The sequence below is a fragment of the Bison bison genome, unplaced genomic scaffold, assembly GCF_000754665.1.
Source record: "Bison bison bison isolate TAMUID 2011002044 unplaced genomic scaffold, Bison_UMD1.0 scf7180017864537, whole genome shotgun sequence".
Taxonomy (NCBI): Eukaryota; Metazoa; Chordata; class Mammalia; order Artiodactyla; family Bovidae; genus Bison; species Bison bison.
The window spans coordinates 2017233-2036222 of record NW_011495085.1 but is presented as its reverse complement, the minus strand read 5'-3'; the positions used below and the strand labels follow the sequence as shown (position 1 = coordinate 2036222).

Below are 18990 nucleotides of genomic sequence, written 5' to 3'. Positions count from 1 at the left end.
TAGGCAGGATTTCTTCAGGTGGAGGTGGTAGGAGCTGGCTCCAGAGTGTTCCAGACAGGAAAAAGAAGGCCAAATTCATGGAGACAGGAAAGTAAGGGATGAAAGCTTGAATGTTATCTTCTCTTTTATGTGGTGTTAAAAAACTGCCTACTATTTATGTATTCTGGTGTAGTGTTGTTACATAATTAACTAATTTTTCATGTTTGCCTTAAGTATAACACTGAGTTTTAGAATGTTTGCTTTGTTTGAGAATGCTTTGTTCAAAAATTGGGCTAAAAGAATTTAGCCAAAAAGAATTCTCAGACCAGATATAAAATGAACATGCTAAAATTTTATTTACTTCATTAATTGAGCAAACCTGTAAGATGTCACAACTAGTTCAAAGGAGAAGTCAAAGAAGCTCAAATTTATATAAACTGTAGGAATGCCAAAATGAATTTGCAAAAGATGGAAACTTTTTTTTCCTATGGAAAGGGAAGTAAATTGAACCTCTACCAGACAGTGACAGGCTGCAGTCCCGTAACTTGGGAGAGTGTAGACAACGCATAGTTTTCCACCGGAGCACAGATTTTTCCCTACAGCTATTCCCTTTTTGGTCAAAAATAATCAAAGAAAGATTGTTCTTAATCACACAATAAAACTGGTCTTATTAAGTGTGGCCTTATTGTTTGCATAGGTGTAGTAGCAGGAGTGTTCATTTATCTTGTCGGCCTTTTTAGTTTGCTTTCATGAGTTATGTTTTCATAGATTATCTCAGATTAGACTTTTAAAAGCCTCCGTTGTTTGCTAAGCCAAGAGTAGGATGCTGTACCCCAGAGAACTCTCTCCACATATTTATTGTAATTTATTCTCAGTGGCAATGGAAATCTCATTATTTCTAATGCTTTTTGTATGATAATGGAGGATTTTCTTTCATTTCTATGTTGAGCTAGATCCAAAAATTAAAATATCAGAAGCTTAGTGAAAATAGTGTGGTTTGATATGTGTTTCATTTTCAGATTGAAAATATCAGAAGGAAGCACAATTATCTGCCATTCATTATGGAATTGTTAAAGACTTTAGCAGAACACCAGCAGTTAATACCACTAGTAGAAAAGGTAAGTCTTTTACTGGTGAGTACTTAAATTAGAGTTAGAGTCTCTAAAAAATGTTACTTGACTTGAGTAGAGATAAAATTTGTTGAAGCTTTGCTTTTACTTACTTGTTTTTCAGCTTGAGAAATGCTGGATCAGTGTCATATTGCAAAATAAAAATAAGGAATTGCTTTGTTGCTTTAGCTTTCCGGAATCCTTAATGTTAGAAATTCAGATTGTGCTATATTAGAATGAAATTTAAAACATCTTTCTTTCTTTAGCTGAAAACAAATTATTAATTTTAATTATTGAAGTAATAGATGTTTCTCATTTAATTTAGCAAAAATTTGAATTATCATAGAGTTTAAAACTAGAATGAGCATTGAAAGGGGGAAAAGCATAACCTAGCCTGAGAAATAGGTTTCCTTATTCCCAACCTATTACCCTTTGCACTAAGGGAAAACTACTACAGGTTAGTGAAAAATTCTGATTACTAGGATTTTTTTCTTCCATATAAGGCACTTTAAGAAAAATTTTGAATAAATAAAGCGTATTTGTTTTTTGAGTTTATATGGTAAATCAGTGTTTCTGAAAGTGACCACTGGATACTTTTATTTATTTTTTTTATTTTTAACTGGAGGGTGATTGCTTTACAATGTTGTATTGGTTTCTGTGACACAGCATAGATCTCTTTATAACACTTGTTACCTGGCCCCTCCCCAGACAGTCTGGTTTAGGGAGGGAATCTGTAATAAGTTCTCCCAGGGGATTCTGATGAAGCTGGTCAGTTTACCACATTTTGAGAAGATAGTACTAGGCAAGTACAATTTTGGACCGTTAACTTAAAGACCAGAATACATTGTAGATGTTTTTTGGTATTAACTTTAAGTTCATGAAGCACAGATACATTTCAACCCAACTGTTTGATACCATCAGGAAATCTGAATAATTCAAGATGTGTGTTCAGGTTTTTGTGTATACTTTATTATATAGATCCTGAACATGCTATGTACTGTGCTTAGTTGCTCAGTTGTGTCCAATTCTTTGCAACCCCATGGACTGCAGCCATCCAAACTCCTCTGGCCATGGGGATTTTCCAGGCAAGAATATTGGAATGGGTTGCCATACCCTCCTCCAGGGTATCTTCCCAACCCAGCGATCAAACCCAGGTCTCCCACATTGCAGGCAGATTCTTTACTGTATGAGCCACCAGGGAAGCCTGAGGATACTGCAGTGGGTAGCTGATCCCTTTTCCAGGGGAACTTCCTGAACCGGGATTTGAACCATGGTCTCCTGGATTGCAGGCGGATTCTTGACCAGCTGAGCTACCAGGGAAGCCTGAATTACCAAGGAAGTCTGAAGCATATGTTCAGCCTATGAACATATGCTTCAGCTTTTAGCATTAAAAGTAAAATTGTTGCAGGAACACTGCTAAATCTTCTCTTTACCCATATAGATTTTTTTCTATTCATGTATCTCAAGGTAGTAAAAATCATAAAAGTCCAAAATGTGAAACTAATTTTTAAAGGTTTAGAAACAATTAGGGTACTGTAATCCTCAAGATTGCCTGATTAACTGAGTATCTAGATACTAATATTCTTTGTATGAAACACTGTGAAATATTTCTCTGTTGAAAATACTAGAATATAGACTGCTATGGCAAATTATATGATATATCAGGTATTAAATATAGATAAATATTATCAGGGACCAGACAAATACTTTAGAGAAATTTTAAATGTATGTATTTTGCTTTAAAATTGGTCCATGAGTAAACTTTTTTGTGCAACTTTAGGACCATTTTTATTTGACTTTAATGACAGTATATTTCCATATTTTTTTTAAAAGCACAGTTAAAACAGCTTTCCAACTTTTGCATTAGAACCATAATTCCTTGGTTCACATTGTATTGGACACAGGGTGGCAGTATATGAATGCCTAGTGTTAGTAGAATACTAACCCAGTCTGTTCTTCATTTGTATTTGTTTTACTGAAAGAGTAGTTACTGACTTTCTTGTTCTTTGACTAATAATACTGCACAGGCAATATTGAGATGTATTTATTTCTTATATATATGCACCATCTGTTACATGCATAGATTTTGAAGGGAATTCAGATTCAGTATTTGATTAAAGTTTTTGAGGTGTTTTGATTATCCAACATTTATCTAACTGAAACTGTATTTGAGGCAGTCTGTTAAAGTCAACAGATGTACACATAAGACACATCTCTGTCTTAAGCAACCTAGTTGGGGAGAGGATAGGAATACATAATTATAGTACTGTGCTGTACAGTATTATTCTGATAAGTGCCAGAATAAAGTCATGCAAGAGATTCTGGGGGAAGCGCAGGGTAGCTCCTAAATATTAACTTTATGCCATTTAAAATTTTACATCCTCAAATTTTTACATCTGTTGTTAGAATTAGATGCTTAATTTCTACCAGTGAATCAGCTTCTTTAGTACACAAATATATTTTTGTTCATCTTATTTTGAAAAAATCATATTGTATTGAAATATCAGTTTCTGCTGATAACTGTAAATGTTAAAAATTAAAAACAACAGATCAAGATTAAATTTTATAGTTATATACAATATAAAGATTTCAGCAGTGAAAATTACTTAATAAGTAACACTTCTGAGAAAAAATTACATGCAGAGTTCAGAAATGGATTATTACATTGAAACCCATCCTTCTTCCCCACAATGCCAAGTGAAAGAAAAATTAGGGACGAAGTGTGGAAGGGGTGGAAGGAACTGAACAGGAAGGTATGGCTACTTTTGGTGGTGTTGCTAAGAGCTAAAGCTGTCCAGGCTCCGATTTTTGAGAACAGCGGCATTTACTTACTGCCTGTGATGGCTTGGAAATATTTAAGCTGTGAAAATCTGTTAATTTTACAAAATAATAAAGAGCGCAGACTTTGATTCTCCCAAGGGCCTGTGCCTTTAATGAATTAGGTTAAGATCTTGCCTTATAAGTGTTCTTGTTCTATGAAGCTTCTATTCTTATCTGATTAGTTCATTGAATGTATGTTAAATAAAAACTGCTCAGGAGGTAATATAAAAATGTATAGTTATAAAATTTCTTGTGCCATACCTCAAATCTGTTCCTTAAAGTATGAAATAAAATCAGCAGATTAACGTTTCACTTGTGAAACTTTTACTGATTCAGATATACTTATAATTCTTTAAAAATTTTATCCCAACTTTTATATATGTTTCTGAATCATTTTCTATCTCAGGTTTTTAGCAACCACCAATACCTACCATAGTTTAAAATCATAGATTTTGTTACTGTGGGGGATTCAGAGAAACCTCACAGTATTGAATTTTGTCCAAATTTTACAAAGACATTATAATTCAATTGGTATTAAATAACTGATGTACAGAATTTACTTTTTCTAGCCCTTAATAGAGACAAGGTAGAACATAGTTGTTCACAATAATATCTATGTTAATACCTATGATTACAGAATTATCTGATTTGAGTCAACAATTTTTAATATCTCAATAGCACACTAAATATAAGGAACATATTTCTGAACCGTGAACATTTTTTTGATGCTATTTTGAAATACAGTATTTTTTATTTTTCAATAAAGGCCAGAATACAAACTTTTGGTTTAAATCTCAGAAATGTTACTTATTATTAGCTGTTGCTTTTAGGCAAGTTATTTATTTTACTATAGAATCTATTTCCTCATGTAAAATTTGGGAATAATACTTAGTTCACATTATTGGGGATTAAATGAGATCTTTTTGGTCAAGGTATATAATTATTTTTAACTTATTTTATTTAATTTACCTTTAGTTTTATCTGAATTATATATTTTAATACATGAATGCGTACTCTACATGTCTTTGCTTATTTAATTATGTTGTAAAATTTGTTATTAACCAGTTAATTCATTCTTATTAATCTTAGTAAGGTACCTGTATATTCAGACATCATTAAGAAAAGAATTACACATTTTATTTCCCAGTTACATCAAAAATGGAATTGTGTTTTTATTATTTGGAAACAGAAAACTTCTTTGAGAAATCATATGCATCAAATTACAAATTATTGTTTTTAATTGAAAATGTTTACATATACAATTTAAAAAACTATATGGTACATACAACGTATTTACTCTTAATATATTGTAAGGCATAGCATTCAGTTTTGTCATACAGTTGTATAATAATTTTATCACCTAATGCAGAATAAAAAAAGATTATAGTTCTAATCAAGGAAGGTTTTTTCCTTAATTGTATAATATCAAGGGTTTAATTTACTTGATCCTTTCTGATTCAAGTGCCATAGTGTAAAGAGCATTATATTCTAGTCTTGTAAAAGCTTACTTCTCAAACTGTCACCTGAGGGCCAGCAGAATTGGCATAACCTGAGAGTTTGTTAGAAATTTAGATCCTCAGGCATTTTATTGAGTCAGTCTGCATTTTGACACAGTTTCCAGGTTATTAGTTTGATAACACTTTTAGCTCTGGCCTCCTCAACTGCTGAAAAGTGAAATAGAATTACTGTGTTCAAGCTCTATACTTGTTAGGAGCTTCAAGTGAACAACTCTTGAAAATGTTTTTTGAGTCATATTAGTGAGGTTTATCCGGAGAAGGCAATGGCACCCCACTCCAGTACTCTTGCCTGGAAAATCCCATGGATGGAGGAGCCTGGTGGGCTGCAGTCCATGGGATCGCTAGGAGTCGGACACGACTGAGCAACTTCACTTTCACTTTTCACTTTCATGCATTGGAGAAGGAAATAGCAACCCACTCCAGTGTTCTTGCCTGGAGAATCCCAGGGACGGGGAGCCTGGTGGGCTGCCATCTATGGGGCCGCACAGAGTCAGACATGACTGACATGACTTAGCAGCAGTGAGGTTTATCAACATTCTGGGTATGTGATCCTTTAGTTAAGTTAAACTCACTTAAACTATTATGTTAAACTCATTTATTCAAATATGTAGAAATCAATATAGGATTTTTCTTATACTCAGTTTGTATGAGAAGTGGACACATACGTAAATATATTGTTGTGAAATAGTTATGAATGAATATGTCTTTATGGAATGAGTAAATTTTTATCTTAAAATTATTACCATTATAATAATACATTTTCAACTTCGGGTAAGAAATAACCGCAAACCAAATATGATCCTTTTTATTGAGGACAAAGAATCACTATATAATTGTCCAGGAGGAGTTTGTTGTGAGTCTCAAGTTATAAAAGATAATATTTTAGACATCTTATAAACAATGTATCTCAAGCCTTTTAGCTTAAGAGTGTCCTCTTAGACACATTTTAATATGAACTGAAACATACTTTTAAGATGTTATTGTATGCTGTCTTTAATTTCTAGGCAAAAGAAAAGCAGAATGCAAAGAAAGCACAGGAAACCAAATGAAGAAGACGCTTTGGGATGTGCATACATTTCTGCTTCTGCACTTATCTTCATGGAAACCATTAAGTATAAAGAACCTTGAGCAACTTTCTCACTGACTCAGTGCACGTTTGGCAGTAGTACCAGTCTGTCTTGTCTTTAATGCATGGATCCATAAACTCTCCCTACCTGCATCATGTGCATGTGGTGCGTCCTAAATAAAAGCGGTGTTCAGAGCACTGGCCCAAATTCCATTATTTGACATTGGATCTGAGAACTCCTGTTGGTTCTTTGGATAGATAACTGCCATAATGAATGTAGAAAATGGACAAATGCTATTCTCTACCTGTAATTGTTATAATTAATCTTTCATTCAATCTTCCAGCTCAGTTAAATGCTTAAAATTTATAAATGTCAGACCTTGATTAAACTGAATCTCTTTTCTTCTCATCATTAATGAAAAAAAATAAATATTTCTATCTTATAGTATCTTAAGTATTTTGAAGATTTAAAAATGATTTTATCTTCTATACCAATTATTTAAAAAAGCTTGATTTTTAAGCAGATCATTTGAAAAGAACAAAAGTATAATTTCTAGTGATTTTCATTGCTATGAGTAGAAAAAGTAATAAACATCCCAATTTTATTTTAGCAAACTTTTTTCAGTGTTTGGAATTATTTATGTATTGTAGAATTGTTTCAGGAAGGTGTATTATGCGTCAAAGCAAAATTTTAGATGAAGAGCAAATTATGAAATCTTCAAGATTTGGAGTGTTACTCAGTTTGGCAATGTTTTTTCAAGCTGTTAAGCTGTATCTTTATAAAAAATCAAAGGTTGATCAATTTTGGCTATTATCTGCTTTTTATAAGACAGGTGATGATGGTGATGGAAGATCCTTGTTTGCCAATTTGAACAAAATTAGTACAGCCCAGTAGTTTATAAGAGCCATCTATAGTTTGCCCACAATGGAATTTGCTATTTCTTTTTAGAGTTGCTTTGTTATTTTTTTATGAAATGATACTGTATTCTTGCTCTAAATCTTCTTTTTCAAGTTAAACCCTAAAGGAAATTTTATAAAACTTCTATTTATAAAGGAAATAATCTACTTTTTCTTTACTAGGTACATTTATAAAATTGATCCATGACTCTTTACTATTTTATTATGGAAAAATTTAAATATAAGTAGAGAGACTGTATGCATCCTCTAATTTGAGACATGAATTTTTTAAGGTTTTTTTTTGTGTTTGTTTGTTTTTTTTTTCATTGCTGCAAAAAGCTTTATTGTTTCCATTTGGTCCAAGGCTTGGAAGAGGGCCCCAGGGTGGTTAAAAAACTGCCTAGTGGCAGCAAAGAGGGGCTTTATGCAGAAGTCCTGACACCAGTGGAGCTTCTCAAAGGCCACTGGGCTCCAGAGTCTCCTAACTGTGCTCAAGGGTGAGCCTCTCAAAGAGACACTCATCCAGTCCAGCCTGGGGACCTCCAGCCTGGGGAGGTTAGCCAGGCAGTGGCTTATCTTCTGGCTGTTTCACCCACTTGTCTAGGAAGCGGCTCTCCAGGAAGTTACAGAGGTGGGGGTCCACCCAGGCAGAACCCAGGGCAAGCAGACCCAAAAGGGCCTGGTTCACAGCGTCCTGGGTTTTGCACCATTCATCTTGGGATGGCTTCTGCACCTCATGAAACAGGGTGTGGCCGCCCCAATTGTTTTGCACTCTTCAAGAGTCACTGGGTCCCTGGTGCTTCATCTTGGCCAATTTACAGAAAAAGTGGCCCACACCCTCCAGAACCACATTGTTGCGGTGGGAGTAGAAGCCCAGAGAGGTAAGTGTAAGAGACCTGCAGGTGCGTGTTGACAGGTGGTGAACCATGGTCTCTCCATCAGTGAAATCGGATGAATCTGGGAACTCATGACTATTCCGGTAACAAGGAGTTCAGTTCAAAAAATAGAGTTGACTGGTTCCGGAGACTGAGTGGCTGATTCTGAGGGTTGAAACTGAATAAAAGCTTGGAGGGTGGTCGAAAGCTGGAGTTTGGGGGCGTCCCTAGGTCTGTTCTGTCCAAACACTGTTGAAATAAGAGACACATTCCCAAGTAGCCAAGCGCACTGCTTAAGGATTGGTTTTATGCTTACTATATTGTGGTATTTTTAAAATAATATGAGGAAACCTAGTGGGAAATTGAGTAGTAAAATTAATGAAATATTTTTCATACATAATTTCAATTAAAGGTCATAAAGAAAATTTTTTGTTTTTCATTTGTTCATGAGTAAATACATTTTGCTTTGGATACAGTAGTGATTATGGAGTGTTTTCAAAACCATGATACAGTTTAAAAATGATTTCATAAGAATTACTTTAGGTTCATCTTGATCTATACATGTATCTCAACTTTATATATTTTGTAAAGCAATGCAAAGAGTATTATAGTATTATCCAGTGACCAAAGACAGTTGTTGACCAAAGCATTGTTGTCGTTTAGTTGCTAAATTGTCCCTGACTCTGCAGCCTCATGAACTGTGGCCTGCCCTGCTCCTCTGTCCAGGGAATTCTCCAGGCAAGAGTACTGGAATGGGTTACCATTTCCTTCTCCAGGGGATCTTCCCGACCCAGATTGAACCCACAGTCTCTTGCATTGGCAGACAGATTCTTTACCACTTAGCCACCAAATCTGTATTTATAAGGTCACTTGAGTTTTGACAGATAGCAAAGTAATCCAACAGAGAAGGAAACTCTTTTCAACAAATGGAGCCAGAAAAGCTGAATATTCCCATGGAAAAGATAACCATGATCTCTCCTACCTCACAAAAATGAATTTGAGGTGAATCCCAGACCTACATGGAATAGCTAAAATATAAAGCTTTTTATAACAAAACAACATGTGACTATCTTAGGTCACAGAAAGCAGTGACCATAAAAGATCTAAAATTAGTGTTCATGAAAATTAAAAACTTGTCATTGAAAGATTCTTTTAACAAAAGTAGTATCAAGTGACATTTAAAAAAATGTGTCATAGAGAGTGAATTAAGTCAGAAAAAATATATTAATGCATTTATGTGGAATCTAGAAAAATGGTATGTTTCTGTCACTCAGTCGTGTCCAACTGTTTTTGTGACCCCATGGACTACACCACGCCAGGCTTTGCTGTCCACCAACTCCCAGAGCTTGCTCAAACTCATATCCATAGAGTCGGTGATGCCATCCAACCATCTCATCCTCTATTGTCCCGTTTTCCTCCTGCCTTCAGTCTTTGCCAATATCAGGGTCTTTACCAGTGAGTTAGTTCTTCGCATCAGGTGGCCAAAGTATTGGAGTTTCAGTTTCAGCATCAGTCCTTCCAAAGAAATTCCAGGGCTGATCTCCTTCAGAATGGACTGGTTGGATCTCCCTGAAGTCCAACGGACTCTCAAGAGTCTTCTCCAACAAAAGCCTTGATTCAGCACTCAGCCTTCTTTATGGTCCAACTCTCACATCCATACATGACTACTGGAAAAACCATAGCTTTGACTAGATGGACCTTTGTTGGCAAAGTAATGTGTCTGCTTTTTAATATGCTTTCTAGGTTTGTCACAGCTTTTCTTCCAAGGCGCAAGCATCTTTTAATTTCATGGCTACAGTCACTGTGTACAGTGATTTTGGAGCCCCCCAAAATTAAGTCTCACTGTTTTTGTTGCTTCCCCATCTATTTGCCATGAAGTAATGGGACCAGATGCCATGATCTTTGTTTTCTGAATGTTGAGTTTTAAGCCAGCTTTCTCACTCTTCTCTTTCACTTTCATCAAGAAGCTCTTTAGTTCTTCACTTTGTTCCATAAGGGTGGTGCATCTGCATATCTGAGGTTATTTTATTTCTCTCGGCATCTTGGTTCCAGCTTGTGCGTCATTCAGCCCAACATTTCGCATGATGTATAGTCTTCATAGAAGTTAAATAAGCAGGGTGACAATATACAGCCTTGATGTACTCCTGTCCCGATTTGGAACCAGTCTGTTGTTCCATGTCCAGTTGTAACTGTTGCTTCTTGACCTGCATACAGATTTCTCAGGAGGCAGGTAGGGTGGCCTTATATTTCCATCTCTTTAAGAATTTTCCACAATTTATGTGATTCACACAGTCAAAGGCTTTGGCATAGTCAATAAAGCAGAAATAGATGTTTTTCTGGAACTCTTTTGCTTTTTCGATGATCCAGCAGATGTTGGCAATTTGATCTCTGGTTCCTCTGCCTTTTCTAAGTCTAGTTTGAACATCTGGAAGTTCATGGTTCATGTACTGTTGAAGCCTGGCTTGGAGAATTTTGAGCATTACTTCGCTAGCGTGTGAGATGAGTACAATTTTGCAGTGGTTGAACATTCTTTTGCATTGCCTTTCCTTGGGATTGGAATGAAAACTGACATTTTTCCAGTCCTGTGGCCACTGCTGAGTTTTCCAAATTTGCTGGCATATTGAGTGCAGCACTTTCACAGCATCATCTTTTAGGATTTGAAATAGCTCAACTGGAATTCCATCACCTCCACTAGCTTTGTTCGTAGTGATGCTTCCTAAGGCCCACTTGACTTTGCATTCCAGGATGTCTGAGTGATCACACCGTCGTGATTATCTGGGTCATGAAGATCTTTTTTGTACAGGTCTTCTGTTGTATTCTTGCCACCTCTTCTTAATATCTTCTGCTTCTGTTAGATCCATGCTATTTCTGTCCTTTATTGTGCCCATCTTTGCATGGTATAGATGAACGTATTTGTAGAGCAGGAATAGAGGCCCAGATGTAGAGAACAGATGTGTGGACACGGACTGGGGAAGAGTCGGATGTGGGATGAATTGGGAGATTGTGAGTGATACATCCGAGAGCGAGTGGGAAGTTGCTGTATAGCACAGGGAGCTCAGCTCGGTGCTCTGTGATGACCTAGAGGAGTGGGGTGAGAAGTCCAAGAGGGAAGGGATATGTGTATACTTAGAACTGATTCATGATGTTACACAGCAGAAACGAACATTGTAAAGCAACTATACCCCAGTTTAAAAAAAAATTAGCTGTATAAAGCCACTGAATTAATAGCTATAAGGTTATTTTCTTATTAACCTAATTCTAATAAAATTCCTTGATAGGCCTGTCCATACCTTAAGAATGGTTTATTTTATCGGCTCCTTCTTTGATGAACGCAAATGCATTGTAACCCTGCATGATAATTTCTGGCAGTGAATAAAGAAATATGTTACCTTTTTCTGTGTCCTAAATCATGAAGCTAGTGGAGAAAATGGAGGAATAAGGAACAATTGCAACCCACTCCAGTGTTCTTGCCTGGAGAATCCCGGGGACGGAGGAGCCTGGTGGGCTGCTGTCTATGGCATCGCAGCGTCGGACACGACTGAAGTGACTTAGCAGCAATAATATATAAACATTGGTTATGTGGAAATTTTTTTTTTGAAGTTTTTAAAAAGAAAGTCTTATTTGTTCATTTCACTTTTGCCCTTTCTTTTCTAAAATATGGTTTAGTGATTGAGTAGATAAAGGCACTTCCATTCGGTTTTATTCCTTTTAATATAGCCAGTCGTAAGGGATATACTTCTACTGTTTTAAACAAAGAAAGCTTGCCAACAGCTGCAGCACTGGCTAGTCTCACTTCATATGTTTAGTTCCCAAGATAGCTGCCCTTTTTCTAGCAGAGAGCAGTCAGCTTGACTGTGTCACTGGAATAGACAAATATTTGTTCTGAGATCATGTGCTGTGGGGACTTGCTCCCCTATTTAGATCATGATGAATACTCCTGTGTGTCTTGTGGTATTACATGTAGATTAATGCCATTTAGTTACTAATCCTAGTTGCCTCAAACATTTCAAGATACATTAAGAAATTGCTCTTTTCCTGTAAGATTATACTGTTGCTTATGTTTGGGGCGGGGGGAATGGCTTTTAAAAGTTTTCCCCTTAAAAGAAAACTTAAAGAAAGATAAGAAAAATAAAATTATTCTTGATTCTACCACCAGAGATGACTACATTAACATTTTAGAACCCTAAATATTAATCAGAAGGACTGATGCTGAAGCTGAAGCTTCAATAATTTGGCCACCTGATGAGAAGAGCTGACTCATTAGAAAAGATTTCAATGTTGGGAAAGATTGAAGGCAAAGGAGAAGGGGGCAGCAGAGGATGAGAGGGTTGGATAGCATCACTGATTCAATGGACATGAGTTTGAGCAAACTCCTGGAGATAGTGGAGAACAGGGAAGCCAGGCATGCTGTAGCCCAGGGGGTTGCAAAGAGTTGGACACGACTTAGTACCTGAACAACAACAAAAGTGATCCTTTTCCCTACATGTTTTTGTGTGTTGGTCTTAACATGCCCTTTCCACATTCTGAAATAGATTTACGTAATATACATTATTTTTAATGACACTTTTTTGTATCATTGATAACTTCCTTGCAGGAAATAAATGTCTCTAGCTAGTTTAAGAGGAGTGGGAATTAATATTGGGAATTTTGAAACTACTTAGTTCCTTACAAAGTCATCAGAAGGTATGGAGGCGTGAGCTCAAGTTTGGGTCCCCAGAAATGACTTGTAGTAAAATTGCTGGCCAACCAGGGCAGCTGCTGCTGCTGCGGTGTCAAGGGGCTCTCCACTGGGTTCCTGACATCAGAACAGGTTACAGTGGCTGTATTCTGGGAGAGGGAACCTGCTGCACCGTCTGCAGGCAACGAGTGACTGTACGTGGGGAAGCAGAAAACCGCCACCTCTGCCTGGCTGCACACGCCACGGAGGCGGCTCCACCTTACCTGTCTCCTCCAGGTCTTAGGTTTTCTGCAAAGACAGTCTGGGAAATTAAGTGTTTAGCCCTTCAGTCTGCAGAGTAGGAAGGCATCCCAAGGATGGATGAGGAGATCGATGTGGGTGCTGGGTGCAAATCCATTTCATTCACACACTGTTACGTTCTCCACCAGAATAACTCCTTTTTACATGAGTGGGACATGTTTATTTGTGAGAAATGAGAAAATACAGAGAAGGAAAAATGTATAAAAATCCAATTTAATCCCATTACCCAGAGATTAATAGTGTTCTGATACAGATTTCTCCAGAGACTGTGTGTTCACACTCACACATGTAATAGGTTTCTTCTTTTTCTGAAAATGGGACTATGTTGCCTGTGCTTTCACCCCAAATGTCTTTTCATATTAGTATTTATGTTTATTCCACACCTTTTTTCAATGGTTGCTTAGAATTCCACTATCTAAATATGCCTTAATGTATTTAACAAGCCCCCATGGAGGCTTATAAGGAGTAAAACTTAGAAATGGGCAAACTGGATACCTCAATTTTTAGGGAGAAATTTCATTTTCATTTTAATTTTTTAAACAATGCTTTTTTTTTTTGAAGTCTTTTGAATTTGTTACAGTGTTACTTCTGTTTATGTTCTGGCTTTTTTCATGCAAAACATGTTGGGATCTTGGTTCCTCCACCGGGGATCAAGGGCCTCCCTGGTAGCTCAGCGATAAAGAATCCGCCTGCAATGCAGGAGATACAAGAGACTGGTTCAGTCCCTGGGTCGGGAAGATCCCCGGGAGAAGGAAATGGCAACCTGTTCCAGTATTCTTGCTTGGGAAATCCCATGGACAGAGAAGCCTGGTGGGCTGCAGTCCATGGGGTCGCCAGGATGTGACTTAGTGACTAAACCACCACTACCACCAGAAATTGAACCAGCACCACCAGCATTGGAAGGCAAAGTCTTAACTGTTGGAACCATTGGACCCCCAGGGAAGTTCCTTATTTTTTAAAGTAAGTTCAGTTCCTAGATGCGTCAATCACACATATCTTTAATTTGTTGTTTTCCTTATCGCATGGTTACTGGCAGTAAAGCCAGTGACTGACCAACTAAAGATTTATCACTCTTAGGACTTACCTAGGACTTTTGATTTTGACTTGATATGTTAACATCTTGACATACCTTTCTAGATACATTAATATCTTTGGTAACTTATTCTTATGGTCATTTATTCAGTGTACCTGAATTGTTCTAGATGCTGGAGATATACTGGCGAAAGAGATAAGGCCCCACTATCATGGTAAAATGAGGAATAGACAAGCCTGTATAATGCCATCTTTCAAGTAGTAGTGAGAAGTATAAAAAGAAACCAGGACAAAAGGATGGAGGGAGTTGAGGCTTAATAGGATGGCCATGGAAAATCCCTTTAAAGAGATGATATTTAAGCAGAGACCTGAATGAAGAGAATTGTCTTTCTGAAGTACTAACTCAGCAGTATGAAAGTGAATTGCATATGAGCAGAACTAATGTGATAATTCAGAATATTAATTTGCAGTAATGTTTGATGACAGTTGATTTGGGGTGTCAAGGTGAAAGTAATAGGTTGAATAAAAGTTACATTGAGAAAAGGCTAGGACCACTGGCCGGTGTTTTTTAGGCTATCCAGATATTTTACATAATAAACTCCTTTAACTCTTTCTTGTAACAGTAATAGTATAGTACTACTAAACTGTAAATCCAGTGGTAAAAGCCTCATGCAAATGTATTTTTAAAAATAATTTGAGATATGATTAATAATGATTTAGATAATATAACTAAAATGAAATTACTAGAAAAATATGAGAGAATATTATTTGGGGGTCAGGAAAAACTTCTAAGCAAGAAATAAAACATCAAAAAACGTAAAGAATCCAGAAATGAAATGCTTGATTCTATGAAAACTTCTGTACAATAACAGACACCATAAAACTCTTCTTAAAAAGACAGCAAGCTAATAAAATCTTAACCATAAAAATGTAATATATATATTAGAAGTATAACATCTAATATACAGAGAGCTGTTATAAAAAAAAAAAGGTAACCTAGGAGAAAAATTGGCAAGTAATATGAACAAACAATTCACAGAAGAAATTAAAATGGCTAGTGATATTTTAAAAGATAGCAAATCCCACTAGTGATTAAGAAAATATATATGGAATTTAGAAAGATGGTAACAATAACCCTGTATACGAGACAGCAAAAGAGACACTGATGATTAGAACAGCCTTTTGGACTCTGTGGGAGAGGGAGAGGGTGGGATGATTTGGGAGAATGGCATTGAAACATGTATAATATCATATATGAAATGAGTCGCCAGTCCAGGTTCGATGCACGATACTGGATGCTTGGGGCTGGTGCACTGGGACGACCCAGAGGGATGGTATGGGGAGGGAGGAGAGAGGAGGCTTCAGGATGGGGAACACATGTATACCTGTGGTGGATTCATTTTGATATATGCCAAAACCAATACAATATTGTAATATTAAAAAATAAAATTAAAAAAGAAAATGAAAGTTAAGATAATAAAGGGATGCCTTTTTCCTGATTATGAAGTCAGTTAAAGTGATTTGCCAATGTTTCTTTCCCAGTGTGGGCATAAGACAGGCTCCTGAAACAGTGATAGAAGCTGTTTTGAAAAGCAGTTTGGCAATTCTCATGTTTAAGAAAATTCATCATTGTATTCTTTGTGAGTGTGTGTGTGTGTATGTGTGTGCTCAGTCATGTCTGACCCTTTGTGGCCCCATGAATATAGTCCACCAGACTCCTCTGTTCATGGGATTTCTCAGGCAAGAATCCCAGAGTGGGTTGCCATTTCCTACTCCAGGGGATCATCCCAACCCAGAGACTGAACCTGAGTCTCTTGCATTTTCTGTATTGGCAGATGGACTCTTTACCATTGAGCCACCTGTAATTGCAAATAATTGGAGACATCCTAAACACATAGCAATAGGGAAGAATAAATGAGTTAAAGTATGTTGGAATACTGTGCAGTCACTGAAAAGAAGGAGGTGAATTTTTATGTATTAGCATGGAAGGATGTTTGTGATATATTTTTGAAGACAGAGCAAGTTGCATTATACTGATGTAGTAATTCATTTTCTGGAGAAAAATCTTAGATGGGTATATAAGAAAAAATACTTTAAAGTATCATACCAAACTCTTCAAAGTTTTTCAGTCTAGGAACTTAGAACTTTAAGGGTGAAGTGGGGAATTTTTTCCATTTTAAATTTATAGGTTTCTGAGATAACTGAGTCTTTCCTACCAGAATATATTACTTTTGTATTCTAAACAATAAGTAAATTATCAGTAAATTAGCTAACTATTGTCATAACAAAAGTATTGGCAGAATTTTTTTCAATAAGATGCTCCGTAAGTACAGTTAAATATGAACAAAATAAACAAATGTAGCAATATGCATATATATATATATATACACACACACATACAAATAACACATATATTTAAAATAAATATATTTATTGTGCAATCTAAGGCATACCTAGAATGCCTTCCGAGCAATAATAATACAGCGGATTATAGAGTTCTCCCCTTTGGTGACCATTCCCCTCACATTTTAAATATATTCTTTGATTTTACTTTCTTCCGCCTAGTTATTTTTTCCTTTGAAGCAAACCATCTGTATATAGCTTAGCTACTCACAGACCAGCAGCATCAGGCATCACCTGGGAACTTGTAAGAAATGCAGAATCTCCTTGCCCTAGACCAAGGGAATCAGAACTCGCATTTTAACAAGATGCCCAGTTCCCTATGCACATGAAAATTTAACAAGCACAGCCTCACTTGTTACTTTTATGTTTATGGAAATGTTGTTTTTATAATCAGTGGGTGTTGGGCTTTATTTGTTGCACTTAAGAAACTGGTTTTAGGACTTTTACAGTTTCTGTGGCAAAATATAAAAGTGCAGTTGACTAGAAAATTTATTAGAAATAAAATGCAAAACCATCCACAATGTGCCAGGCATTGTCCTGTGTATTTTTGCATAGCAGCTGTAACTCCCTACAAGATTCAAAGTAAATCCTGTTATACCCATTTTTCACATGAAGACACTAAAGCACTAAGATAGTTACTTGCTCAAGTTCACACAGCTAGTAAGGAGTAGTCCTAGGATTCAAACTCAAGCTAAGACTGCTCAATTCATACTTCTTTCCTTCTCTCCCTCCCTCCTTCTGTCTCTTCTTTTTTCCTCCCTTTCTCTCTTTCCTTCTCTATCTCCCTCTTTCTTCCTTTTTTTCCCTATCCCACTCTTCCTCCCAGCCCCCTTTTCCCTCTCCTCTTCCTTCTACTCTCTTCTTCCCCACCTCCCATTCCTAGAGGTGACGTTGCTGTTGTTCAGTCACTGAATTATGTCTGACTCTTTGCAATCCCGTGGAGTTCAGCACACCAGGCTTCCCTGTCCTTCAGCATCTCCAGGAGTTTGCTCAAACACATTTCCGTGAGTCAGTGATGCCATCCAACCATCTCATCCTCTGTCACCCCCTCCTCCTGCCTTCAGTCTTTCCCAGCATCATGGTCTTTTCCAGTGAGTCAGCTCTTCGCATCAGGTGGCCAAAGTATTGGAGCTTCAGCATCAGTCCTTCCAATGAATATTGAGGGTTGATTTCCTATAGGGTTGACTGGTTTGATTTCCTTACTGTCCAAAGGACTCTTCTATAGCACCACAATTCAAAAGAGGTGAAGTTGCATTATTACAAAGCACAGAGGAGAAGCACTCCCATGAGAAAATTATGTCTGGATTTATTAGATGCTTTGCAGGAGATGCTGATGACCTTTGCTGGGTTATTAAGGAATGCACGTAAGTGGTAACCATGATCTCTGGGGCCTGGTTATTATAATGATTCTGATTAGAGACTAACAAACTCTCCAGATTGGGCTGTGTGTCCTAGTGAGATTACCAAAGTCCAAAATCTGCCCTTTAGGATTATGATTTGAGGCTTTGAGAGTATACACACTGCAGTGATAAGGACATTGGATAGTTGAGACAATTTAATAAAACTTGCAGGAGGCTAATGTACACCTGAAGGACAATTTATTAATTTACTTTACAATTAAAACTGCCAAGAGAGCCAAATATTCCTGATTGCCTATCAGTACATTCTCTCTCGGGTTACCAGGAAAACAGAATTAAGACCAGGAGGTTGGTTGACTGTGGTGGTGTGGTTTAGTTGCTAAGTTGTACCCAACTATTGTGATGACTGCCCCCCCACCCCCGGACTATAGCCCACCAGGCTCCTCTGTCCATGGAATTTCCCAGGCAAGAGTGCTGGAATCGGTTGCCATTTTCTTATCCTGAGGATCTTCCTGACCCATTAGAAGTGGTCCAAAAGGACTTGTTTTTTAGAGGTACTGGCTGTTGTAGCCTATGACATGTTTTGCCATACTTAATGTCAACCAGATCTGCCTGGTTCACTACACACCTCCTTGGTCAAAGAGTTATTATATCTTTTTCCTACACATTGCTAGGACTCAAAGACAAAGTTTTAAACTCCACAATTATCACTGGTTGATATCTTCCTACTACTCATATCACACGTTTTCAAATATGTTATAATTTAGGTTTATTTATTTCAGTGTTATTCTAATCTGGTTTCTTCCAATGACATGTGGAGGGAGCTTTTATATTTTTTAAAATTTAATTTTTTTAACTGTCTCCAAATAAGGGTACTATTTCCTATAACCTAGGTAACATCTGGGTTCAGTCCCTGGGTTGGGAAGATCCTCTGGAGAAGCAAATGGCAACCCACT

At 36.9% G+C, this 18990-nt stretch overlaps 1 protein-coding gene across 3 annotated transcripts in view; it reads left to right on the top strand.

Moving 5' to 3' along the window:
- Positions 1-7293, top strand: part of UCHL5 (ubiquitin carboxyl-terminal hydrolase L5) — a 42104-nt gene extending 34811 nt beyond the window's left edge. For 2 of the 3 annotated variants that reach the window (XM_010832098.1, XM_010832099.1), the window contains exons 10-11: positions 999-1097; positions 6430-7106. In XM_010832098.1, the coding sequence (XP_010830400.1) occupies positions 999-1097; positions 6430-6474 (144 nt within the window). In that variant the 3' untranslated portion in view covers positions 6475-7106. Of the gene's footprint in view, positions 1-998; positions 1098-6429 lie in introns of all 3 variants that reach the window. The other variant, XM_010832100.1, reaches the window with a different exon arrangement.
- Positions 7294-18990: the final 11697 nt, after the last annotated feature.